Genomic DNA, 27,378 nt, shown 5'->3' with positions numbered 1-27,378 from the left:
ACAAAATCCACAGAATGACGTGATCCCGCAACACAAGATCGAAACATAATAAAAAAGGTACAATCGTCCACATAGTGACGCCAAATATGGAAAATAGGATCAAAAAGAAACAAACCTCCCCACTAGTAGGACTTACCAGAACAAAAGAATAAAGTTGGGACTGATTGGTTTAACAGTTTGGAAGATGGGATTTATTGGTAAATATTCCTTAATAATAATAATAATAATAATAATAATAATAATAATAATAATGGGTGTGGTAGTAAAATAAATAATTAATTTTCTGTTGGTACACGATAGAGTGTAATTTAATTAGGGATTAATTTATTTGTATAATTTTATTAAAAAACTGGGTCAAAGTGTAATTATCTTAAATATTTATTAAAGATAAGTATAAATCTAATCGAATCTGTGGGAAGATTCACGTTGATAACGTTCTTACCTCCCTATAAATAGGGACGAGGTGATCTGCGTGGAAAGGAAAAAGAAAGAAATAAAGAAAGGAAGGAAAAAGAGAGGAAGGTAAAGGGAAAGAAAGGAAGAAAAGGAAGAAAAAAATAAAGGAAGCCGAGAGGGTCTTCGATAGTGGAAAGAAAGAGTAAGGTATTAAAGTAAGGTGAGTTATATTATACCTTGAGTTACCATAATTTATTTTACGTATGTTTTGACTTACCATATTTCTTTATACAAGTTATGTTTTATAAATTATTATAAATTATATTAATATTTCAATTACGTAGATTGATTTATGAACTCTATTTGTTAAAATGAAACCTATGGATATGTTTGTTTATATTTTAAAGAATATTTGACTATGACCTTATAAACAATTATGTTTTGTAAGTACCATCACGGGAGTCCCACGCCTTGGGGGACTTAAATAACCATTAGCTTCTGTTTGGTCTCTTTGTGGCCCTCTGTTGTCATTGATCTATTGACCTCTGTTCTGTGCGGAGCAAAGTGCTGTGTGGAGATAAGTGCTACACTATTGTGGGAGCCACCTCTATAATCCGTACTAGCCACCTCTTGAATCCGTATCTCTGTATTGTTATGAATCCATTGACCCTCTGATTTCTGGTGTGGAGCAAAGTGCTATACAAAGCTAAGTGCTACACTGTTATGGGAGCCACCTCTAGAGTTCATATGAGCTACCTCTTGAATCCGTACCTCTGTTCTGACTGTCACTCATGTGATCTATGTTCTGGTCTGTTCGATACCGTGATTATGGTTATTTATTTACATAATCTCAGTTTTGCTACTTAAAGGATTATTTGTTCAAACTAAGCTATTTCAAAGATTTTAGTTACATAACTATCCATGATTATTTTGTGTCCTTTATACTCTTGGTATAATATTTTTCACTCTACCATGTGCTTATAGCTATTTGCCAATTTTCAAGAAACAATGCAATTCAGAAAAAGCTTTTGGAAAGTCTTAGATGCGGGGCTACGGAATAGACAAACACAACACTTTTATGGATATGTTTATATGTAAATATCGGTCTTTTTGGTCAATAAATTTTGTTATAAAAATAGAAGCTCCAATGATTATTTTGGTACCCTTACTTAAATATTATTTCCGCTCGCGTTTATTAATTTGTCTAAGAATTGGCCGGAGGTAACCTCAGTTACTGGCTATCACGATACTTAACTCTTGGGTACAGGGAGCAGGTTGTGACAAGTGGTATCAGAGCAATAGTTTATAAAAAAAATAAATAAATCATCATTGGAGCATAGGACACACGCACATTTAAGAAGTAGGATAGCACATAATTAGTACCTAAATATTATATTTTGTTAGTCGATTTAATTATATTATAATTTTATATGATTATATATATAAATATTAATTTTTTTTTGTGCATAATTTGTGAATGATAATAGATATAATTTATATTTGTTATAGCAAAAGAAGGAAAAGAAACAAAGGATGTCAGGTTCAAGCACCCACCAAAATTATAATATAATTAAACACATATAATTTTCAGTTCAGTATTCAAAAAAAAAATTATTTTGACTTTTTAAAAGTGGGTTCAAATTTTAAAAATACTAATTTTGAAACTATTTTCCATCAGTAGAGAGTTCACGGATAAAAGAAATGAGAGTTCATCTCAAATTTCTTCAACTCCTGCATATGATTCTGTCGTTTCACTTTCAGTCGCTTGTTTAATTGTGTTCTTATTTTATTTTATTTTATTACAAAACTAATGAAAAGTTTTTAAAGTTACCGATTGTTCCTCATTTTGGCCCAAAACAATTTCTAACAACTAAATAGTGAGTGATTTTTGGTAACGTTTTTTTTTGAGGTAATATTTTCTACTATATTAATCATCTAATATATATTTATCAGAGTGCACAGCGGATAGCTTACACCTTTGACAAATTTCGAGGACGAAATTTTTAAAAGAAATGAAGATTGTAACAACTCGAAAATTTAAGTTGTCCCTTAACTTTTATACTAGTATTATGGTTATATGCGATAATATATTATTAAATAAATAATAATAAATACAGAATCTAATTTGGCATTAGATTATCAAATATGGGATTAATTAGAAATTATTATTTGGGGTCAAATTAACAGAAATATGAAATTATAATACTAGTTGGGCCAAATTAAAGTTAAAAATAATAAATAAATAAATATAAAAGTAAGAGTAAATAAATAATAATAATAATAATAATAATAATAATAATAGGTGTGGTAGTAAAATAAATAATTAATTTTCTGTTGGTATACAATAGAGTGTAATTTAATGAGAGATTAATTTATTTGTATAGTTATATTAAAAAACTGGGTCAAAGTGTAATTATCTTAAATATTTATTAAAGATAAGTATAAATCTAATTGAGTCTGTAGGAAGATTTACGCTAATAACGTTCTTACCTCCCTATAAATAAGGAGGAGGTGATTTGTGTGGAAAGGAAAAAGAAAGAAAGAAAGAAAGAAAGAAAGGAAAGAAAAAGAGAGGAAGGAGAAGGGAAAGAAAGGAAGAAAAAAAATAGTGGAAGCCGATAGGGTCTTTGATAGTGGAAAGAAAGAGTAAGGTATTAAAGTAAGATGAGTTATATTATACTTTGAGTTACCATAATTTATTTTACGTATGTTTTGACTTACCATATTTATTTTATACAAGGTATATTTTATAAATTTTTATAAATTATATTAATATTTCAATTACGTGGATTGATTTCTGAACTCTATTTGTTAAAATGAAACTCATGGATATGTTTGTTTATATTTTAAAGAATATTTGACTATGACCTTATAAACAATTATGTTTTGTAAGTACCATCACGGGAGTCCCACGCCTTGGGGGACTTAAATAACCATTAGCTTCCGTTTGGTCTCTTTGTGGCCCTCCGTTGTCATTGATCTATTGACCTCTGTTCTGTGCGGAGCAAAGTGCTGTGTGGAGATAAGTGCTACACTATTGTAGGAGCCACCTCTATAATCCGTACTAGCCACCTCTTGAATCCGTATCTCTGTATTGTTATGAATCCATTGACCCTCTGATTTCTGGTGTGGAGCAAAGTGCTATACAGAGCTAAGTGCTACACTGTTATGGGAGCCACCTCTAGAGTTCATATGAGCTACCTCTTGAATCCGTATCTCTGTTCTGACTGTCACTCATGTGATCTATGTTCTGTTCTGTTCGGTATCGTGATTATGGTTATTTATTTACATAATCTCAGTTTTGCTACTTAAAGGATTATTTGTTCAAACTAAGCTATTTCAAATATTTTAGTTACATAACTATCCATGGTTATTTTGTGTCCTTTATACTCTTGGTATAATATTTTTCACTCTACCATGTGCTTATAGCTGTTTGCCAATTTTCAAGAAACAATGCAATTCAGAAAAAGCTTTTGGAAAGTCTTAGATGCGGGGCTACGGAATAGACACACACAACACTTTTATGGATATGTTTATATGTAAATATCGGTCTTTTTGGTCAATAAATTTTGTTATAAAAATAGAAGCTCCAATGATTATTTTGGTACCCTCACTTAAATATTATTTCTGCTCGCGTTTATTAATTTGTCTAAGAATTGGCATGAGGTAACCTCCGTCATTGGCCATCACAATACTTAACCTTTGGGTACGGAGAGCGGGTCGTGACAGATCACAAGTCAAAACATTGTGATTCTTAGTAGTGAAAAGTCCATTGACCACATGTTGAGAAATTAGTGATTCTTAGTGATAAGACTACTAGTCATGTTATAAAGTTCCAAATAGTAGACTATTGATGACTAGGTTTGTGATTCTTAATAGTAAGGCTATTGACTTCAAAGTGACAGGTTGGACCAAATATGTTTTGGTGCCTTGAATTGGAAAAAGATGTAATTCGGTTGATGACGGTCTAGAAATGTGTTTTCTGTGATATGATTTTGAGAGTTTCATGATCATTATGACACTAGGAATTGTTTAAAAATCTATAACATGCTTGGGGGTATCCACGCGCATTAAACAGTTCAAACCCTCGATTTCTTTGATCTAGTCTCACGATTACAATGTGAAACATAGATGAGGGTTCAAATCTGGCAACTTTTATAGAAAATCCATTTTATTACAAATTCTTTACAAAAAATGAACTACATCACCAAATCTCAGAGTTGCAACCTAATATGTTGGGAAGATTAGAAAACTCGTGACTCGTGCCAAGGCCACTGTTCATCGTAACCAAAAATGCTTGGCTCGGAACTTTAGGTATGAAAGGGAAGGTCATTAATTGAGCACCCCCGCTCACCCAATCAAAAATCGACCTCTACTAAATCATGATATGAGTTTTATTAACTTTATATGTTCATATTCCGATTATTAAATATATCTTATAATTTACTACGTGAAGCATACAAGTATAGACTATGCTACTCATTTTGGAACAACTTGATTTCATGTGTTTTGAAGATGTACAACTCAAAGAAATTGAGTTTACAAATATGAAAATCAACATCATTTCAAATTAAGTGACACAACCTCCATCTACTGGCATTCATGGAGTTATATCAAGTAAGTAAGTAGCCTCATGGTAGGATACCTAAACATAGTAAGAAAAATACACACAAGCATGATGCTAAAGTATAAAAACTTACATATTTACCAACATCCCGCGAATAGTTACAAAACAAAGTTAGCGAAATATGCATGATCTTATATACAAAATCCTAATGCAATTCATTCATGAGATACAACTAAAGATTTGGCTTCTAATATATGACATGTGAATAATCTGAAGAATGTGAGGTAGCGCACATAATCACATAAGAATTGATTAAATCCACAAATGCAAACGTAGCTAAATCAATATGCATGAAATATGGATGCAAAGCATGGATATGAGGAAAAAATAAATAAAATATTATGCATATTCACAAATAAATAAAGCAAGTAAAAGAATGGGGTAGAAAGAAGTGGGGCGAGAAATTATTACAACACTTGAAAGAATAATTACAAATCAAATGAGAGATGGAGGAGAAAAATATTACAACAAAATAAAACCTCACAAAACACTTAAATAAAAAAAACAAAAACAAAATAGAAGCTTCATCTGTCTTGAGGATTGCCAGAAACTAAGATGTTCAACGCTAGAAGACTACTTCGTTTCGTTTAAAAGAAGCGAACCGGCTGGTCGGCCAACTAGGCCTATCAAAACCTGTCTTGTTGTAACACCGAGAAAAGGAACAAATAAGGGATATGTAGGTGGCTCAACTAACCACTTCTGGTTAGATTACAACAAGACTAATATGAAACTAAAGTAAGAAAAACAAATATAAGATAGAAAGTGCAAGAAAATGAAGGAATTGAAACTTGATCACTTTACAACAAAATAATATGAAACAAAAGTAAGAGAACAAAGATGAGATAGAAATGAAAGAAATGAAAATTCACCTTCCAAAAAAAGAGTGAACTTCTTGATTTCCAAACTTCCTCTTGATCACCCTCAAGTTTGTGAATTATGTTCTTAATTCTCAATTCAAGAGCTTGGAATTTGAGCTAGAACAATGGTTTTGGAGCAAGTGTATGATCACTTTTTAATCTTTTTCAACTTAGTGAGACTACTCTCTCTTTGATCAAGGCTTTAGGACTTGGTTATTGAGTGGTGTTTGCAAGGGAAGATGAGATGTATATAGGCTAGGTAACTTGATTATTTTGGCAAGACAACTCTCTTGTTTTCAAGGCTTTCTTTTCTCTCAAATTCAAACTCAAATTTAGCATTCTCTCTACACTTCTCTTCTAAGTCATCTCCCCTCAAACTCAAGACTAGAGCTCTCATTATATAGGCAATGCAAGTGAGCAATGGTGGAAGGCAAAGTGGAGCATTTAGGGAAGATAATGGAGCTAATGGGGCACTAATGGAGCTAATGGAAAACAATATATAATGGAGGTGGATGGTGAGTGGTGATAGTGGTGTATGATTAGGAAAGTGGATGGTGAGTGAGGATGGTGGGGTATGATTAGAAAAATTGATAATGAGTGGGGAGTAAGTAGGGATTGTGGGGTGTTATTAGGAAAATATATGATGAATGGGGATGGTGAGGTGTGATTATAAAAATAGATGGTAAGTGGGGATTGATGTATAGGAAATTTGATAGTGGAGATTGAAGAAGATTCTTTTGGTAACGGAGATTGGTGAATTTTGGATGAAAAATAATTTGGCTAAAAATGTGTAAAGGTTGGGATTAAAGCTCAAATTCTATCTCTCTTACTGAAGATTCTGTGAGAAACACATTCTGATTGTCATCATCGGGTAATCAAAAAAAAGTGCCCATGTCTTAGGGCTTGTCAGAATAGGATGTCTTCAAAACCCTGTATGAATTTTTTGAGAGGTGAAGAGACTTCGTATAAATTCTACAAATGTGGGGGTGTCATGCAAAATGTGGCAATACGTAAACCCAAACGGGTAGAATGGGCCTAAAAATCTGTTTACTTTGTGTTCAACGGTTATGCACAATATAGTAGTGCATATCGGTTTTCTTGTGGACAAATCTGATATTCAAATTTACACAAGAATATCATCATGGAATTGAGGAAGCGATTTTCATGAGAAAAGAGATAAGCCTAAAAGATGTTAAAGGCTAGGAATTTAAAGTTCTTATGTCTAATCTTTTTAAAATCTATATGGTGGTTAGTGAGTCTAAAAACTTTTTGAAGCTATGATTTCTCTAGAAAGAAGTTATTAAATTAACTTGATATTGTATAGGTAGTAAGCCTTAGGATACAAGTGAATGAAAACCGATGAGACAAACTTGTTATCAAAGGACATCGGTAGACTTGAGTCTACATTTGACCAAGAATTATGGAATATTCTTGGGTCATTGGAAATTTGATGTATTTGATAAGTTGTACAATGTCGAGTATAGCCTACTTAGTCAGCAGGCTAAATAAATAGACGAGTAATCGCAATGCCTATCTTTAGAAGGCGTTTGTGTAGGTATTAACGTACTTAAGATGAAGCTAGGATTATGGGTTGCATAACACTTGATATCTAGTTGTATTGGAAGGGTACAAAGGTGCCTACTGGATATCTGATATAAAGACTACAAATCCATTAGTGGATATGTTTTCTCTATTTGGAGCTGTAACCATGTCTTGGAGATCTTCTAAACAGATGTGTATCACGAGATCAATGATGGAATCAGAATTTAGCGATTTAGATAAAGCTATTGAAGTAGCTGAATGGCTTTGCCATTTTCTTAAGGATATTCTATGTTAATCGAAACTTGTGCTAGCAATTTGGTATACTTAGCGACAACCAATCAAGTATTTGTAGGGTACAGATGGAAGGTCTAGACATTTTTGTCAAAGACATAGTTCCATACAGCGACTACTCTTGTGTGTTGTCACTATAGACTATATATAGTCTAAGGACGATATTACGGATTCGTTAACGAAAGGGTTAAATCAAGAGTTAGTATGAAATCATCAAGAGGAATGGGGTTAAGGCAACGAATGTTACCAAAACGGAAAACTCAACCTAGTTGACTGGAGATCCCAGGATTTAGGTTCAAAGGGACAACCTAATTGCGTGTAACGGGTGAGTCTCTGTGGAGGTAAATCCTCCTAACCATTCCTTTATACAGTGATACCCTGCTGGGTGGAAGGTTAAGCTGATATTTTTAATGACCTAAGTGCTGTGAATAGTCAACCGTGGTATAGTGAGATACCTTATATATGTAGGTCACCTATGTGAGTGTGAAGTAGGGTCACTTTTTTAAGAATTGACAAGGCTTAATTCTTTAAAAACACTTTGAACAAAGCAAGTGGTCCAAGGCCAAACCGGACACAACAGTGAGAACTGAACAATGGTTGGAGTGACTCCTGTGTGAGGTCTATTGTCTCTGTTTATACAAACGGTAGAATAGTTCAAGACATCATGTTCACTAGTCAGCCAGTAAATCCAATAAGCTTTCACTACGAAAGGTTCAAGGCTAATAACTACCTTTTTTAATGTAGGGTTATTTTGTGTGCTCTCTCTCTAAGTGTTTATTGTTAAGCGTTGTCTGTTTTTATTTATTCGGCCAATTTTATTCATGTGGGGAATTGTTGGAAAATAATGATTTTTTGGCAACTTTAATTCGAAATTAAAATGGGAGACCTAACTGTCGGTTGAGGTGGGTCTGGGTGGTTTTGTATTCTTTTAAGTGAGAAGGTTGCAATACAAAAATAATTAGTCGAAACCATTAGGTTGTGAATGAGAATTATCTCATAAAGTGGGCATCAATAAAAGTTTGGCATAGATTTGGACTTAGTCTTAGTTTGGACTAGGCTTAGGCTTATATGTGCTGGGTTTGGTCTTGGACTTGGACTTGGATTTAATCTTGAGCTTCGGCTAAGTTATGCTGTGTTGGGCTTAGCTTGTGTGCATGTGTTTGAAATTGAGCTTAGATCGGGTTGTGATCCAACATCAATATCCGTTTTGCGACCTATTTGTTTGAATTATTTAAATATCATTATATACATATTTGTTTGTATATATTAAGCACATGGAAGTTTTAGACTTGTGTAACTCTCATTTTTTTATGATGGAGTTGATAACCATATTAGTGGCTATAGGTTTTCAACCTTTGTAACTCTAGCCCTAATGGCTAGAGTTGATGGCCTCAATTAATAGCAATTTGATGACCTTATTGATGTTAGCCTTCATGGCTAAGGCTCTCTCCTACAAGTATAAATAGAGATCTTTCCCCTCTAACTTAATAGAATAATTTTGAAGAGATTTTTGAGATGGAAAATGAAGATGGTGTTTTGATATAATAAAGTTGGAGATGGTTTTTGTACCAAAGAAATTTTTTCTGTCTTCGCTAACCTCTTGTTTGGTTTTTGTTAGAGAGAGAGTGTTGCCATTGTCAAGTTCACCAAAGTTATTCAAAAATGTTTCTGCATTCTGTATGAACTAGTTTCGATCGTAGTATCCCGCGAGACAGTCGCTAGTGTATCTCCAACACCCATCGAGAGACAGTGAATCTGTTTTAAGAAAACTGTGATATCACACAGGTTTCGGTTTACATCTCTTATCTTTTGTTCTTCAAACTTTTAGATTTAAACTATTTTTTGTATATTATTTTGTATGTCTATGTAGATCCGTCTTATAATATGTTCCATGATGTAATCTAGTTCATTCATATATTTTTAGTTTTGTAGTTTATTTCGTATTTCATTCTTTAATTAAAAAAAATATTATTTTGTAATTTCTATTTAATTTAATTTATATATTTTTCTAGTATTATTATGAAAAAACACCAAAAGATACATCTCCCTATTCTTGCCATCCCAAATTGTGTCCCTAATGATGTGGCACGATAATGTGGCGATGATGTGGAATAAAATAATATTTTTTATATATGACGTGAATTTTTGTTTATTTTATTTATTTATTTATTATTATTATTATTATTATTATTATTATTATTATTTTTCACTATCACAATGACAATATTTGTAACTAAAGAAATTAAATACTGATTATTTAGAAAAATTACCTTAGGATTTTTCTTTTCCATACCCACCTTGTTTCGTCTGCTGCGAATACTTTTTAAGTCTTTCAACGAGTAGAAAGCGTAATCTCTCACTCTCGGTGAATATTATTTCTGCTTGCATCACTACTCTCAGACCTCTAGAAAATTAAAAGGCAGTAGATAAAGTGTATATGGAAATGAATTTTTTTTACTAAATACTTGAAAAACTATAGAGAATACAAGAAAGATAAAGAGAACACTCTTACTTACTTATAAGACTCTGCTTCTTAACTCTTCTACTAGAAGACACAATGACACCCTTTTATAGCCAAACAGTGGACTTCAACTTCGGAATTGAAATACATAAAATTAAAAGATAAGGTTCTTGTTACAAGACATGAAACCTTTTACATTCTGATTTATTGAAACTAACAACTTAGTAGTGGTATTTCCACCACTTTGGTTTTATTCAGCATGTGACTCATTTCTCTTCATTCACTATGTGATCCACTTTGTAGTGTCTCTTTGGATGTGTCTAGCATGTGAACTTTCTATTTGGCTTATTTTGTCTTGGCTTCTTCTATCATGTGAGTCTTGCTAAGCTTTGTCTTCTATGTGACTTGTCTGAAGGATTCTTGCCTTTTTTTGGCTTGATATGTCATGTGAACTTCTGCCTACTTTTTATAAATGCAAAAAGTCCATGTCATGCATTGATTCATGTTGAATTTGGGCTCTCCTCTTGATTTTGTAGAGTTCCCAAATAGCTGCAGAGATGTCTGGTGCTTCAAGTATCTCTTCTTGAAGCATCTTGAATATTTCCTTTGCCATATCTTCTCCTAGCTTAGATGGCTCAATGAAAGTTTGTTCGCTTCTTACCACCACAACTCTTTTCCCATCATAGTAGATTGCTGGTTCTAAATGTTGAAGAAAAGTTTTCAATGTATTATAGAAAAATAAGAGCCTATCAATTTTGTCAATGATAAGATCCTATCCCTTTCTGTGATCTTTTGTTTTTGCCCATGGTAGAAAGAATTTTGATTGGTTATTGAGTACAAATTCCAGATCTGATATGATTGATAAAATCGAGTTTCAGTTCTTTCAGCCAAAGTAGATGCAATTATTGTGTCGTGATAAGCATGGGGCTTGCTCCGATTATTATAATAACATATTTAACTATTGTTGGAAATTCATTTAAGAGCTGAAAATATTCTCTATCAATTTCCACAAAATCAAAAATTCCAAGTTCAATCCAATGCATATTAATTTTATCCACGGATAACTTAGGACTTGGCCAACCATAATCCCAGTGTAAGGATTCTACTAAAGATGGCATACGAAGTATTTTTTTCGCATTCATCTTGTTTTTGGCAATTTGTTTAATTTTTTCAACTAGTTCTTTTGGGAAAAAAACATTTCTGTTTCTTTTAAAACATAAATTATTTTTTCTCTTTCTTCCATCATTCTTTCATCATTACGGATGATGTTAGTTCCCTTTTCTAGATCCGAACATAATTAGTAAGAGCACTGATAATTCTGTCCACATCTTTTCTTTTAATGTTACGTAGAGCAGACCAAAATTATCTGAAAAGTTTGCTACTTTCTAGTGCTAGTTCAGGATTATAAAACGGTTTTTCGATTATAGCAAGGAGTTCTTCTATATTTATGCCTTCTAGTTCGACGAGTTAGGAGTTTATTTCACCCTTTCGCTCCTTTGATGATTCTCTTTTTAAAAATCTCTTTGAATTTTTTGGTTTAAAATTCAGATTTCTTCTTTTTGCTGTTACAGTTTCAGCTGTACATGTTTTGGTAACTCTAACATTTTTTTGAATCCTTTGACCAACGACTTTCAGCTTTATGGCCTGATTTGTTGCAGTTCGAGCAAAATACCATGGGTGCAGATGTACCACTACCATCCTGATCTTTTTCATCTTTTGCAGTTTTTGTAGTTTGTTCAATAACCATAAAAGAAGTTCCAAATCTTTTAATAAAACTTTTTTTATTTTTTATTTTTAAGAGAATTTTTTTTATTTCTCTTTGGATATTTCAATAATTATAATATTTTGATTTCCGCAAATATTTAGAGTTTATTTACTCATATCCATTAGACTATTTAATAGTCATGTGATTTTAGCTTTACTATTATGTATAAAAAAAAATTACATCTATTATATATTGCATTAAATATTGAATTTCCATGTTTAAATTTTTTCCTACATTCGATTTCTAGGCTTTAATACCAAGATTGAGGGTCTCACAATATCTTATAAGTAAAAATTAAATTTTACAAAATTATACTAAACTTAAAAACTTAACTATAAAATTATACTAAAATTTTGGGCCATTTTATGATTTATGAAACTTGAAATTAGTAGAAAGATGAGTGAATTTAAAGTTGATGATGTGGATGTTAAGCTGGAGTGCCACCTAATTAAAAACTCGTTCGGCAACTACATGTTTTAACTAGAAAGTTCAAAAGTCATCATAAATTGTCACATCACTCTCTTTATTTTTGTACAAATCTTTTTGTAAAAAGTTAAAAAATTACTAAAATAACTTATTTCCAAACGTGAACTAAGAATCTCTTTAAAATTCTAAAATTAAAGCTCCTCATCTTTATGGTTGATGGAATAACAACAGAGCATAAAACATCCATCCCCGCAAAAGAGTCAATACCTAATCAATACCAAATCTCCGCAAAAGAAGTGACACTTTTGGCTACTAAAATATTGGTCGCCAAAAGCCCAATATTTAGTCGCTGAAATGATTTAGCGACTAAAATATTTTGTCGCCAAACTCTTCGTTTATACCCTGTCGGCGATAGTATTGGCGACTAAACTTTGTTTGGTCGCCGAAAGTGACTACATTTCGTTACTAAATTTGTTTAGTCTGCAAATGTTATGTTTCCGCCACTAAAACCTTTAGTCGCCGAATGAGACTTTTGGCTACTAAGTTAGTTTGGTCGGGGAAGGTTCACTTTTAGCTACTAAATAATTGGTCGCCGAAAGTACACATATGGCTACGAAACATTATTTAGTCGGCAAAACGTGATTTCGACGACTAAATTGTTAGTCACTAATAGTGCTGCCATAAAATGAGAATGACTATTATAGACCAAACATTTTGGTCACCAATAGAATACATGTTTTTAGCGACTAAGTAATTTTTGTCGTTGTAACTTTTACCCACTAAAAGTTTCGTAGCGAAAAGCCTCTTAACATTCACTGCTTCACTTTTTGCCACCAAATGTTTTAGTCGCTAAATGATACTATTTTTTTTCCGTGACTAAAAAATTTAGTGGCCAATAGTTTCTTTCTCTCATTCTCAATTGTTTTAGCTACTAATTATTTGGTCACAAAAACTTTTTGGGTTATGTTTTTGCTACTAAATTATTAGTCACCAAAACATTTGATTACGTATTTGGCTACCAAAATATTTGGTGGCCAAATACTTTAACGTGTTTTTTTTTTTAAAAAAAAAAAAAATTTCTAAACAACCTGTATCCATTATGAATACGACATGTACCCTGTATAAACAATATAATCCATCAACACTAAATATGTTATCAAGCATTCAACAATGTGCACACATTTCAGTTCCAACCATCCAAATAGTTAATATTGAACGTCCAATTATATATATATATATATATATATTACAAATTCCATAAGAACCAAATCTAATCCAACATCAATAATTTAATTCCATACATAATACAGGAATAACCAAATTAATTGTACACCTGGAACTTCTGTACCACAACAAAAATTATATTCTGTGCTACCTGAAAACTATTTTGTACCACGTGCTATGTTAATTTCTACCATGCCAACCTAGCTGATATTTATCACACCGAAAAAGTAATTTGTACAAACCACTATATATACGGATCGAGATATAAAAACAATGCCCTCCCGTACTTGTCAAAAAAAACATATCCACATTTGTATGTCCGAAAACATCTGTAAAAAAACAAATTTTAATCATTAGTTTGGTGCGTATAGAGGCACTTCTGGATGACATATATATATTGTAATAATTTCAAACATTATAAGAGAAGGAGAGTAATAGCTATTAACTAATGAAAGACATCCAAACATGGACCCATCATGAGTTCTTGTTTTAGCTTTTTAATCTCTAAATCTATCTAAGTAAATTTTAATAGTTAAATGTGAAAGTAAACTGTGTAGGTATTACCAAATTACAGAAATTATGGGTGTACTTACCATTTCATCCAAAAATTATTTGTTATAAAAATGTAAGAGGATCCATCATTATAGTTTGTCTGATATCCATAAAACTCAATACTGGCCCTACAATAAAGAAACCTGAATTAAGCAATTTGTAAAGGCAAGGAGATTGTGTTGGTTATCATGAAAATGGTGTTTTCACTATGCTTATGCTTTTGTGACCTCCATGAAGCTTCCCGTTACGTTAAACAGTGCTTTTGTGACCTCCATGGATGGCAATTGGTGTGTACCTTTTCTTCATAAAAGATTTTAATTTATTCGATACAATCATAGAAAGTTTGGAAACACTTTCCTTAAAGAAGAAACTAAGTCAACAATGTAATGAAATCATAATACTGTTCATTTCTATTTAACTAATTAGTGGGTTTATAGATGTTACATATACTTCTATTTTCGAATGAGTAATGCCTTGGGTTCTTTACAGGCTTATGGGGACAAGAGCTGAAAAAGATTATGCTTAATTATTCTTCCATAACACCATCTAATTTTGATAGGTATCTTTAATACTTAGCTTCTTTAGTCCTAAGTTCCCTGATCTGTTTATATGAAAAATTATCCTCCCATCAGCCAAATCTTAAGGCCATGCTTTATATATGAACTGTCTACTATTCAACTGTTGTTGCACATTTTGTAGTGGTGATAGTTAAACTAATCAAATACACAATTGCGCCTAAACCTTAGCTGAACTTTACAAATCCATTATTCGAATTTCCAACCGATTAGGTCAACAGGATATATCCTTCGTCACATTTAGATTACGGGCAAAATGGTGCCCCCCGAACCCCTTTTTTCAACTAAGTTTATGACATTTTCAACTCTAACTCCCAAAGTACTTGTCCTACTTACGTAATGTCTGTTCCTACATGTCACATTTATCACCAGGAAGCCTCCCGTTACGAAAAAACAGTGGCTTGGGGGCTATTTTCCATGTTTGCCCCCTAAACCCCTTTTGTCGACTAAGTTTATGACATTTTCAACCCTAAATCCCAACATATGTGTCCTACTTACGTACCGTCTGTCCCTACATGACACATTTGTCACCGGGAAGCTTCCCGTTACAAAAAAACAGTGGTTCGGGGGTTGTTTTGCATTTTCCCACCCCGAACCCCTTTTTTCGACTAAGTTTATGACATTTTCAACTCTAACTCCCAACGTAGGTGTCCTATTTACGTACTGTCTGTCCCTACATGTCACATTTATCACCGGGAAGCTTCCCGTTATGAAAAACAGTGGCTCGGGGGCTGTTTTCCATTTTCGCCCCTTGAACCCCTTTTTTCGACTAAGTTTATGACATTTTCAACCCTAAATCCTAACGTACGTGTCCTACTTACATACCGTCTGTCCCTACATGTCGCATTTGTCATTGGGAAGCTTCCCGTTACGTGAAAACAGTGGTTTGGGGGCTGTTTTGCATTTTCACCCCCCGAACCCTTTTTTTCGACTAAGTTTATGACATTTTCAACTCTAACTCCCAACTTATGTGTCCTATTTATGTACCATCTGTCCCTGCATGTCGCATTTGTCACCGAGAAGCTTCGCGTTATGAAAAAACAGTGGTTCGGGGGTAGTTTTGCATTTTCGCCCCCCGAACCCTTTTTTTCAACTAAGTTTATGACATTTTCAACCCTAACTCCCAATGTACGTGTCCTACTTACGTACCGTCTGTCCCTACATGTCACATTTGTCACCGGGAAGCTTCCCGTTACGAAAAAAATCGTGGTTCGGGGGCAGTTTTGCATTTTTGCCCCCCGAACCCATTTTTTCGACTAAGTTTATGACATTTTCAACCCTAACTCCCAACGTAGGTGTCCTATTTACGTACCGTCTGTCCCTACATGACACATTTGTCCCCGGGAAGCTTCCCATTATGAAAAAACAGTGGTTTGGGGGTTGTTTTGCATTTTCGCCCCCCGAACCCCTTTTTTCAACTAAGTTTATGACATTTTCAACTCTAACTCCCCACGTAGGTGTCCTATTTACGTACCGTCTGTCCCTACATGTCACATTTATCACTGGGAAGCTTCCCGTTATGAAAAAACAGTGGCTCGGGGGCAATTTTGCATTTTCACCCCCCGAACCCCTTTTCAACTAAGTTTATGACATTTTCAATCCTAAATCCCAACGTACGTGTCCTACTTACGTACCGTCTGTCTGTACATGTCGCATTTGTCACTGGAAAATTTCCCGTTACGTAAAAACAGTGGTTTGGGGACTGTTTTGCATTTTCGCCCCCGAACCCCTTTTTTTGACTAAGTATATGACATTTTCAACGCTAACTCCCAACTTATGTGTCCCATTTACGTACCGTCTGACCCTACATGACACATTTGTCACCGGGAAGCTTCCCGTTACGAAAACAACATGCTACTTGAAACGAAGATTGAAATTCACTATGTTTTTATAACATGTTGCTTCTATAGTTAATCTTAATCAAGTAAACATGTTAAATACAAGTTCATTGTTAAGAAAACTCAATACCAAACTCTAGTAACTACACAAGAAATCAATTGCACAAATAACATTTTTGAAAAGAGATTTGAGTTTTTATTAATTTATAAAAACTCATAAATAAGCTTTAAACTTCTAGGTAGTAGACAGTTTAATGAAACTTTAAACTTTGTTAGTAGAGTGTTCAATGAATTATCAAGGCATCTTAAATGTCTCCTAATTGTCACGTAATAGTGCTCTTCCTTTACAACTTCTCATTTGAAGTATTCTTTTTGCTAGGTAAGAGTTCAGTGAATGAGGGTCTTGGGTGGTAATGATACAATGTAAATTAGAGTTGAAAATGCAAAGGTTTTTGTTGATGGTTAGTGGGTGTAAACAAAGGTTTCGGTGAATGACGGTCTTGGTTTGTAATCTAGGAATGAGTATAAAGAATCAACTCAGAAACTTATCAACAAAAGTTAAAGCGAACATATTTAAACAACTCCCATTGAATTTGTGAGGCAAATTAACTCCCAAATTGATGACATTTTCAACTCTTAAAGCGAACATATTTAAACAAAGTAAGTGTGACATTAATGAAATTGTTCTTACCAAAAAACAAACGTCGGATGCCCAACTTAGATTCCCAAGAATTGTGACAGTTTGGCGACTACGTTATTAAGATGCTCGACCTTTGTATTTGTCTTCTCCCTTGCCTTTTGTCCCTCCTCCCGCTCTTTCAACATCTCATTTGCTAATTGAATGCGCTCCTCTCGCTCTTTCAACAGCTCATTGTAACATCTCTCTCGCTCCTCTCGCTCTTTCATTAACTCGTCATGATCTTTTTGTCGCTCCTCATGAAGTGCCTCCACCTTAGCTCGCATTGCCTCCATGTCGTTATCATGTGCTCGTGATGCAGCTATGGTAGAGGGTTGTGGGCCACTCTCAAATCCAAGCAAGTACCTTTTCTTTTGTCCAAGCACTTGCCTTGAAAGCTCCTCCTGTGTCAATGACGTCCCCGACTCGATGGCAGCCGCTTATTGTAGACACCCCATTTTTAACCGACCTTAAGACTCAGACGTCACCAGTTGAGCGCTCGGTGATACTGCATATTATGCTCGTTTAGAAGTCTCAGAGTCGCGGCCGTGAGCCCTGCCTCCGGATTTCCGAACCTTCTTCTATGCCTTGCCTCGGTTTGCGAACTAGGCTCGATTTTCTCTGTTTCTTTTCCTGAGGGAAGGGAGAGGTCTCGTAGACCATCTCTCAGTGGCCGTGGGCTACATTTTGTGGCTGTAGGCCATTTTTCCCATTTCGGAGCCCGGTTCCCGATTTTCGGAGCTGTCAGGCCGTGTGCCTCGGTTCGGGACCGCTTAACCATCTCCTATCGCTCCGGTTTTTGGCGTACATCTTATTTACTCCCTTTTGAGGGACACTGAGGTCTGAGAGACCCACTTCGTGGTTGAATGCCACTTTCGATGCTCAATAGGCAGTTTTCAGGGCCCCGAACTGCGTGTTTTGGCCCCCGAACATTCGTTTTGCATCGGTTTTCGTTCATTTTTGGCAGGTACCTCTGTTTCATCACCAGGAAGGCCGTAGAAGGGTGGGAGGCCAGCAATTGTTTCAGAAACCAGTTATATATCCTCCGGCGCCCTCCGACGCCCGTTTTTCTCACTTCCAAGCCAATGTTGAACACCCTTGGGCCATTTTCTTGAACTTTTAACCACATATTTGTGATGTACACACATGGGAGGACCCTAAAAGTTAGTGGCCGGCCACTAATTCCACTTGACCCTTTTGAACCCTTCTTAAAAATGGCCTATTCTCTCTCCTGTTTTATAGTTGACAATTTTGAACCATAGGGTTGTGTTGAGGGCACCTGGGAGGACAGTAATGTGAAGTGGCCGGCCACTAATTCAACTTGGCCCTTTTGACCCTTGGCCGGCCGGCTATGGGGGGTGGCCGGCCGGCCACCTGAATCTCTAAAAAGTGGCCGGCCTTGCTCCTCATCCTGTGTACATTACAGCTGTGTATCTGTTTCCCCCCAAAAAACCTGTATCCGGGGGACAACTTTTGGGGGGAAACTTGATCCTTTTTCCCCCCACTTTTTTCCCTCCATTTTCCCCCAATTTTGGGCTACATAACAGAGCCTCCAGCTCTGTCTTGGAGGTTGGAAAAAATTGCCTTAGGCCCTTGCATGCATATCTCCCTCCATTTCTCTCATTTCATTCAAAAAGGACCACAATCCTACCCTATTTTCATACCATCATCTAGCATCACCACCAATACTCCATTTCCAGCAACTTGGGGAGCTTTCCAGAAGCTAGGAAGCATCACTTCTCAAGCCAAGAAGCAATCAAGGGTTGGTCTTCAAGGGTAAACATCAATTCCCTCTTTTTGGGCTTAATTTTGCAACATTTTTCTAGTTATTTTGCTTGCTGTTTTGAGCTCCGACCAAAACTGAAAGTACCCTTTATTTGAGCTCTATTTCATGTTTCATTAAGGGAATTTTGTCATTTGAGGTCTCCATCTTGCACCTGCTTCTTTATCCCTCTTGTATGCCATAATCTTGCATAGTATTTTTGGCCTGTGTGTGATCTGTTTTGGAGCATGGTGTAAACTGTAGATAGGCTTATTTTGAGCCCCTCTTCAAAATTTAAGAAGGGCTCATCACTATTTGGGACCTCCATGTGCCACTTGTCATTATATCCCTCTTTGGTCCCCATTTTTGCATGATCTATTAGCCTATTATGCTTCTGTTTTTGGTCATTTTACAGAACTAAAAATAGTCTTATTTTGACCCCATATTCATGTTTAATTAAGGGTCTTTGGCTGTTTGATGAATGTTTTGTATACTTTGTGTTTTGACCTCTTTTGGGCCCTATCTTGCATGGCATTTTGAGCATACTTGTGTACTGATTTAGGCTTGGCCATCAACTGTAAAATATCATATTTTTGTCCCCTCTTCAATATTGTAGAAGGCCCCTAATCTATTTGGGGTCGGAAGCTGTGAGTTGCTTCTTTACCTCATGTTTAGGGCCATTTTTGCATGCTAGTTTTGCCATATTTGTGCTTACTATTCGGCCATGTTTTGAAATGTAAAAGTGCTTTTCTAGGGGCTGCCTTGCTTCTGTATTTTCATCTCATGTACAAATTATGCATGCATTGCATAGCTATAGGCCATTTCATGCGCCAAAATTCATGTTTCGGGACTCGTTCCATGCATCGGGTATCATTTCGCTTTGTTTCGGGGCTGTTTTCCCCCTCGTTTTGCTACTGATTTTTGCATGTTTTCATATCATATTCCATGTCTTTTCCATGTCTCATTAGAGTGGCATTTCGGTGCTTGAGGGTCGGTTCTCGGTTTGCATGCATGCGTGCACGCATTTCGAGTTGTCTTGTTTTCATCTGATGGCCTCCTGTATGAGTGTGGCTGAGGCTCTCTCATGTTGGTGTAAGCCCATTATTGCATTGCGTATGCCATTTCATCCATAACATTGTGTATGCTCGATTGTGTATTACCTTATTGCATTGTGTATGCCATTCCATAACATTGTGTATATTAGGATTGTATCTTAGTTGCATTTCATGCATGTCATGCATATTGCATCGTGTTCGGGATAGGAGTTAGCCCGGGCACGGGAAATGAGGTGCGTTTCGTACTCCAAGTGACGGAACGTGTCTCAATTCCCTAGTCACCGACACTCCGGATTACCCATGATGGAGTTAGGTTTTGTTGTGTTTATATGTGCATTCATTCTACATTGAATTGCACATTTCGACCCCTCGGCCATCATGCATAGATATGCGTGATTGGTGACACGAGGATCGAGGCATGCATATATTTGTGAAAATACATTGCTATGTCCCTTTCCTGCTCTCTGTTACAACAAATCAAGAATCAGCGGTCTTCCGAGGCTTGGCACGCATTTCAAGAACAGGTGTAAATAGAGGCTAATTGGGGCATCGTCATGGATTTTCGCGCAAAGGCAACCCGGGCATGCATCATTCATCATCCGGAATGGAATCAAGGCAGTCCCTGGCTTGCATGCCAGTTTATTTATTTTCTTAGTTAATTTGTAAACTAATTAGGAATTTGTACATTATTTGGACTGTAATATTTGGACTGTACTATTCTTTCATTTGGGACTGTATTATTTATTCGGACCCTCTGTGCGAGGGCATAATTGTAATAAGTGTGGGTGAGTGTGATGTATGTCTTCCAACCCCACGTCTTTCTTCCCTTTTATTTACCTGCTTATGATGGTTAGATTAGGGCATGTTTAAATTAGCATACAATATGACAGCATGTTTGCATTATTCATCTGTTTTGCATGCACCGGGCTCGGCGCATCATACTAACTGCATTTGTATTTCAATTTCAAAGTTGAATACTTGTTAGCTGTTGCATCTCATATGTCATGTTTAGAATAGCCGAGCCTGCTATAGTTGCATTTTTGCATGTGTTGCATTAGGCATTTCTGTATACTTAGGATTCATGCATGGATTTTTAATGAGTTTCTGTTTTGGCTTGGAGTACTCGGTGAGTTTTTATGCTTTAGCATCCTTGCATGCGTGTGAGTGACTGCCATGAATAGCATGCTTACCATGAGGCTAATTGCTTATGTGATATAACTGCCTGAATGCCTGTGGGTGAAGGTTGGGTTGTTTAGATTGGAATAAATCATCAACTGTTTGTTTTAAGCCCACTAGATAGTGGCAAAACCATCTTTTCTAAGCCCACCCGAGGGTGGCAAAATCTGCATCTTAAGCCTACTTGCGAGTAGCAAACCATCTTTCAAAAACAAACATGAAATGTTTTGTTCCAATTCAGGCGACCCAGTCTATACTTGTATGCTGCGCGCATCACATAGTAATCTAGGCTAATAACCGGGATAAGAACACATAATGTTTTCAAAAATAGATATCATGGTTAGTAGAGGCCGATCTTTGATCGGGCGAGCGGGGGTGCTCACGAAGTGACCTTCCCCAATCGTACCCAAGTTCCCGAGCCGAGGCAACTTTGGTGATGACGGACACGTGGCCTTTGGCACCGAGTCAGGGTTTCCTAAATTTCCCATTAAAAAACATTTAGGTGGTGACTCTGTATCTAGCAAAGCAGTCCATGTTTGGCACTTCTTTCAAAATCTGTTTTCTCAAAACGATTTGCCGGATTTAAACTCTTTGGTTCAGACTTAGAACCGTAACATTTTAGAGTCTTGAGCTGTAGTGACCCCAAATGAACAGAACGGGAGCTCGTTCCTCCCGGGGCGTTCGGGGACGTCTACACTTATACATTGACCATCTCTTGCTATCATTGCAAATAAATAAGACAAAAAAGCTAACCAACATATATGTATTATTGGGTACTAAGCGCAGTCATATTAAATACATATATTTCCTTGTCACATACTTGCATGCAGCTCACGGCATTTCGGATGGATCCAGTCATTCGTTTTCTTTGAAGTGTGGCTGTCCTCATAGAACTTAGGAAAATCAAACTCTCCATTCTTTGCTACCTGTTAACACATCAACGTATAAATCAATGACACTTTCAGTAGATTTTTGCAGACAGATTTGTAGTTTAGACAGATTCTTTGTAGACAGATTTGTATAGACAAATTTTCATTAACAAATTTTTGTACAAATTTCTGGACAGATTTTTAGACAGATTTGCATCCAGATTTTCAGACAGATTTGCAGCCAGATTCTAAAATAGAGGCAGCAGTATTTTATTTTACACAAATTTCACAAGTGGCAATGGACGTAGATCCCCTTAACGTAACTGCAATGGATTTAATCACAACATATCAATATATCATTTTTATATCCAAACATATCATTTTCATAACTTGTAATGACAAAATGGATTTAATCCAAACATATCATTTACACAAAAATCACAACATATCATTTTCATATCCAAACAACATATAATGGATTTAATTTTAAATAAAATCAATCTCACCATAGCAGCCATTGCGATAGGAAATGAGCGAGACCCATTGGTATGATTGTACGGCAATTGACTCCTATTACTCTTGCCAGCTTTTGACCGTTTCTAAAAATAAGACAAGCAGATAAACAATTTTTTGGTAAATATTAAGGCATATCACATTTTCACATAGATGTATGTACTCTATCTAGTCTATTATTTTACCTGGTGAGATGCATCTTGCCATGCCACATCGATCAAATGCTTCCAATCATCTAAACTCACCCCTAGGGGCGGATGAACGTAGATCTCATCACGTGGAAGTCCCTCTAACAATTCGAATTCTTGCTTCAAGGTGTACCTCCAATCTTTGTACAACCCATAGGCCTTCTTATTCACAATCTGTTGTGCTTGTAAGTCATCATGGAAATCGTCTCCAATTTGAAACTTGTCCTACAAGCATAACAAATGGAAATTGTAATAATTAAATAAAAGTCTTTCTTATAAGCATACATAATACAATTACATCTTGTGGACAAGTAATATCAGTTACAAGAACAGCTTGGATGACGGCAGATTTTGTAGTCTCATCAAGATCTAGCCATGACTTCACATCTTTCACAGGGCACAAGGTCCTAATTTGAATTCCTAACTCGTTAGTTGCTGGAGTGGCATACTTGCCAGTCATTACATTCAACTCACGATCGATGTGAGCATAACATTTTTCCCCTTTCTTGGCTCTAATTATTTTTTGTATCCCTTTGCCAAGTGTCGGTTCACGTACACGTGGGAGCTTCGAAATCCCTGTTAACAAAATAAAAATACGAAAATTGGCTACAATGGCAAGTGATAATTGACAAATTTGATACACTTTAATCTTACCTATGCCACTCAGCTGCGTTTCGGATGGGGCTTGTGTCTCATCAGAATCAACAATTGGTTGGCTAGTGGCATGATGAGATGGTCCCACATTTGACATCTCCTGGAGAACAAGAGACGGAGCAATGGTTGATCCTAAAGGAATAGCAGTCGGCGAGTCTGTTGTTGTGCTCGTGACTGTCTTTTTCCGAAGCCGACCAGTCTTTAAGCCAGGAACCATTTTCCAATCTGCAATAACACAAGTAACAGTATGAAACATGATATACATGAAATATAATACATTATAACGCATGATCTACATGAAATAAATTATACAAACATAAATTAGAAAGCATGAACTAACTTAATGTATATCATGCTTAATTACATTATAAAGCATGATATACATGAACTAAATTACACAAAAACAATATAAAAAAAAAACAAGCTGATTTGTTAAGCATGATATAAAGCATTATAAAGCAAGTTAACCGACCTTGAACTGAGGGGTTGGCCTGTTATCTGCCTGCTGCTGTGATGTTTGCTGATCTGTTTGCTGCTGTGTTGTTTGCTGATCTGTTTGCTGCTGTTTGGACAGAAGGACTAAGCTGCTCTGTTTGCTGTTGTTGATGAGTAGTTTGTGCTGTTATTGTTGACTTTGGATGTTTTGTTGCCTGCTGCTATTTGTGGAATGGTGTGTCACAGGGGAGCTTTGATCTGCCTGATGCTGAATCTGTTTTAGTGGGCTGCGGAGGGCAATCTGAAATTAAATTTCTGTTGTTGGTCTGATATGCTAGGTTGCTTTGTCCAAATAAAGTTTTGTGGCTGCTGTTGCAAAGAATTGGAGTTAAAGCTTTAATTCCCAATAAAATGTATCAACTACAAAAGCATTTTGACTTAATGTTGATTACTTGAGTGCGCTAAATATTGATTTTCTTATGATAAAAAAAATGATCTTATTGTTCTTAAAAAAACTACATTGAAACAAACCGAGCCATAATTGAAAAGGTTTCAAAGTGCCATTTGGTGTAACAAGTTCTTCAGCCATTTGGTGTAACAAGTTCTTGTGCCATTTGGTGTAAACTCACTGCCATTTGGAAAGAAATGCTAAAGAAGATGAGATCCTATGGTACCCAGTAAGAAGAATCACAATTGTGCCGTCTATAAACTCTCACTTACAGTTGCAGTATATTACATTAGGAAAGAAAGGGTACAGCAGAGGTTTTTTTTTATCAGAAAATGAGGAAGATATCAGATGATGTTAGGTTCAGAATTAGTTCTTGGAGAATGGTGAAGAACAGCCAAGCTAATTAGCTATATGCTTTTGGTTGGTGGAATTAGGTTTTCTACACTTTTTTCAATGCATGGAAGAATTTTGCATTTCTCAGTTTCCACCAAGTTCCATCACAACATCTCGTCATATGCTTTATAAAGCAAATTGATGATAAATGCGGCGTCCAAACACACCTTTTGCTCATTCTCAGTTGAGTTTTACTACTGCCTGCATAGGGATGGCAATGGGGGACAATGGGGTGGATATTAATTTTCCATTCTTATTCTCTATTCCCTATTTCCCATGGGTACTACCCTCCCCATTTCTTAATGGGTATGGATTTTTCCCCACCCACTTTAATCCCCATTTTTATTTTTTATATTTAATGTTAACAACCACTTTTATTTTTTATTTTTTATTTTTTTTATTTTTAAAGTTCACAACAAAAACTAAATATACCTTCAATCTTTTTTTCTTTCTTTTTTAATATATTTAATGTTAACAAATTTTTTTTTTTTTTTTTTTAAAGTTCACAACAAAAGTTAAATATAACTTCAATCTTTTTTCTTTCTTTTTTAATATATTTAATGTTAACAACCTTCTCTTTTCTTTTTCTTTTTTTATAAAGGTTTTAACTAAATATACCTTCAATCTTTTTTCTTTCTTTTTTAATATATTTAATGTTAACAACTTATTTATTTATTTATTTTTTATTTTTTTTAAGGTTCACAACAAAAGCTAAATATACATTCAATCTTATTTTATTTTATTTGGTTCAACAACAAAATCAAATACACATTAATTAATTAATTAAAAAGTTTGTTTTATAATAATCAAATATATAATTTTGAGACAATCAAATAAGTTTTAGTAATTGAAAAAAAAATGTGGAAGAGCGTGGAAGATTAAAAAAAAATTACAACCATCTCTCTCTCTCACTCTCACTCTCTCCCTTACATGTTATAAGAACCTGATTACAATGTTATAAGAGCCTGTTTGAAGAAATAAAATGTGAAAGAACCTGTTTTAAGAAAGTGTTATAAGACCTATATTAAATTGCATCAGGGCATAAATAAGGAATTGTTTGTTGATCTCTTAGCCACGGATATTTTAGACATTAAACCATCTTTCTCTTAGCAAATTTGAATCATTCATTTTAATTTATCCAAAATCTAATTATACCTTTAACAAATCTGAACCACTCATTTTAAGATATCTATGCTTTACCACACCGAATCCATCCTCCATCTTCTTCCTTTAGTCCCCCACGAATTTGTTGGTTGTTACTTTTAAAAAACAAAAAATGTTTTTTCAATTAAATTTTTACTAATTTCACAACACCATCACCACTATTCTCACCTTCACTGTCACACTACCATCACCATAGTCACTACCATTATCACTGCCGCCATCACCCCACCACTATGTTACAATCTCTACTTTCACCTTCGTTCCATCACCACCACCACCACATATAAAAAAATATATTTTTAATTTTTTTTATAAAAAATATTTTTCATTAAAAAATATTTTCTATCTAAATAAATGAAGCATAACATTGGGAAACAAACTGATTTCAGTTAAATCTGTTCATAACTAAGAAAAATTCTTTTATTTTAAAAAATTTTTTTTAGTAAGACTCTGTATCCCCTTTTTGTTTTTCCAGCAAATAAATCTTTGTACCCATCCTTTTTAACCAATCATGACTCATGCTTGTTTTGATTCTCTACAAATTCCTTATTTTCAAATATATATATTGTATAAATTGTGTGATAACATAAAACAAATAGATTCATACTCATTAATTGAAATTTTAGAACTAGCAAACCATTCTGAAAATTACAATACATAACAAAATAAAATAACATAGAAACGCAAACCGAAACCTGTACTAGACAGTGTCCTTAATTTTTTTAAATAAATTTAAAAAATTCTAGATATGCATAAAATTTGACGAGAATAATGTGACAATGTTAATTAATGTGTATTTAATTTTATTGTTGAGCCAAATAAAATAAAATAAGATTGAATGTATATTTAGCTTTGGTTGTGAATCTTAAAAAAAAAAAAAAAAATGGTTATGAACCTTAAACCTTAAAAAAAAAAAATTAAAAGAAAAGTAAAAGAAAAAAGATTGAATGTATATTTAGCTTTGGTTGTGAATCTTAAAAATTAAAAAAAAATGGTTGTGAACCTTAAAAATAATAAAAAATAATAATAAAAATTAGATGTATATTTAGCTTTGGTTGTGGATCTTTAAAAAATAAATAAATAAATAAAATTTGGTTGTGAACCTGAAAAAATAAATAAATAAATAAAAGAAAAAAGATTGAATGTATATTTAGTTTTGGTTGTGAATCTTAAAAAAAAAAAATAAAAAAAAAAAAACATATGAGGAAATTAGTGGGTACTCATCCCCAACCCATCCCCTATGGATATTTAAAGAATATCACTTACCCTACCCAATGGATAAGAAAAAAAGGAGAAACCCATGTATTTGGGTTGGATCTCCATGAATACCCACAGGGTGAGTTATCCATTGCCATTCCTATGCCTGCAATTATATAGTCAGTCATGTATTGTCATTTCAATTTATCTCATTTATTTTATTTTCAAAAATCAAGACCTACCATTAAATAAAAACTGTTGTGTTTGCCAATATTCATTAACTCTGTTGTGATT

At 34.7% G+C, this 27,378-nt stretch overlaps 1 protein-coding gene across 1 annotated transcript; it reads right to left on the bottom strand.

Annotated features, from left to right (window-relative positions):
* Positions 1-21,857: 21,857 nt before the first annotated feature.
* LOC145790038 (uncharacterized) lies at positions 21,858-24,805 on the bottom strand. Its single transcript, XM_082867913.1, has 6 exons — positions 23,920-24,805; positions 23,448-23,672; positions 23,119-23,369; positions 22,791-23,018; positions 22,599-22,691; positions 21,858-22,149 (listed from the first exon to the last, which is right to left on the bottom strand). Exons 2-6 carry the CDS (start codon positions 23,662-23,664, stop codon positions 22,036-22,038), a joined length of 903 nt encoding a protein of 300 aa, XP_082724039.1. The 5' UTR covers positions 23,665-23,672; positions 23,920-24,805; the 3' UTR covers positions 21,858-22,035.
* Positions 24,806-27,378: the final 2,573 nt, after the last annotated feature.

Source organism: Camellia sinensis, chromosome 1 (assembly GCF_055761805.1).
Source record: "Camellia sinensis isolate YWXY chromosome 1, ASM5576180v1, whole genome shotgun sequence".
In the NCBI taxonomy this organism is placed as follows: domain Eukaryota; kingdom Viridiplantae; phylum Streptophyta; class Magnoliopsida; order Ericales; family Theaceae; genus Camellia; species Camellia sinensis.
This window is presented reverse-complemented; position numbering and strand designations above follow the sequence as displayed.

Excerpts from the sequence above, each read along its gene's own strand:
- LOC145790038 (XM_082867913.1), bottom strand. The coding sequence starts at position 23,664 with ATGGTTCCTGGCTTAAAGACTGGTCGGCTTCGGAAAAAGACAGTCACG. Across the intron at positions 23,019-23,118 it reads CCGTCATCCAAGCTGTTCTT|GACAAGTTTCAAATTGGAGA; the intron begins GTAACTGATATT and ends TTATGCTTGTAG. Across the intron at positions 22,692-22,790 it reads GGCAAGATGCATCTCACCAG|AAACGGTCAAAAGCTGGCAA; the intron begins GTAAAATAATAG and ends TCTTATTTTTAG.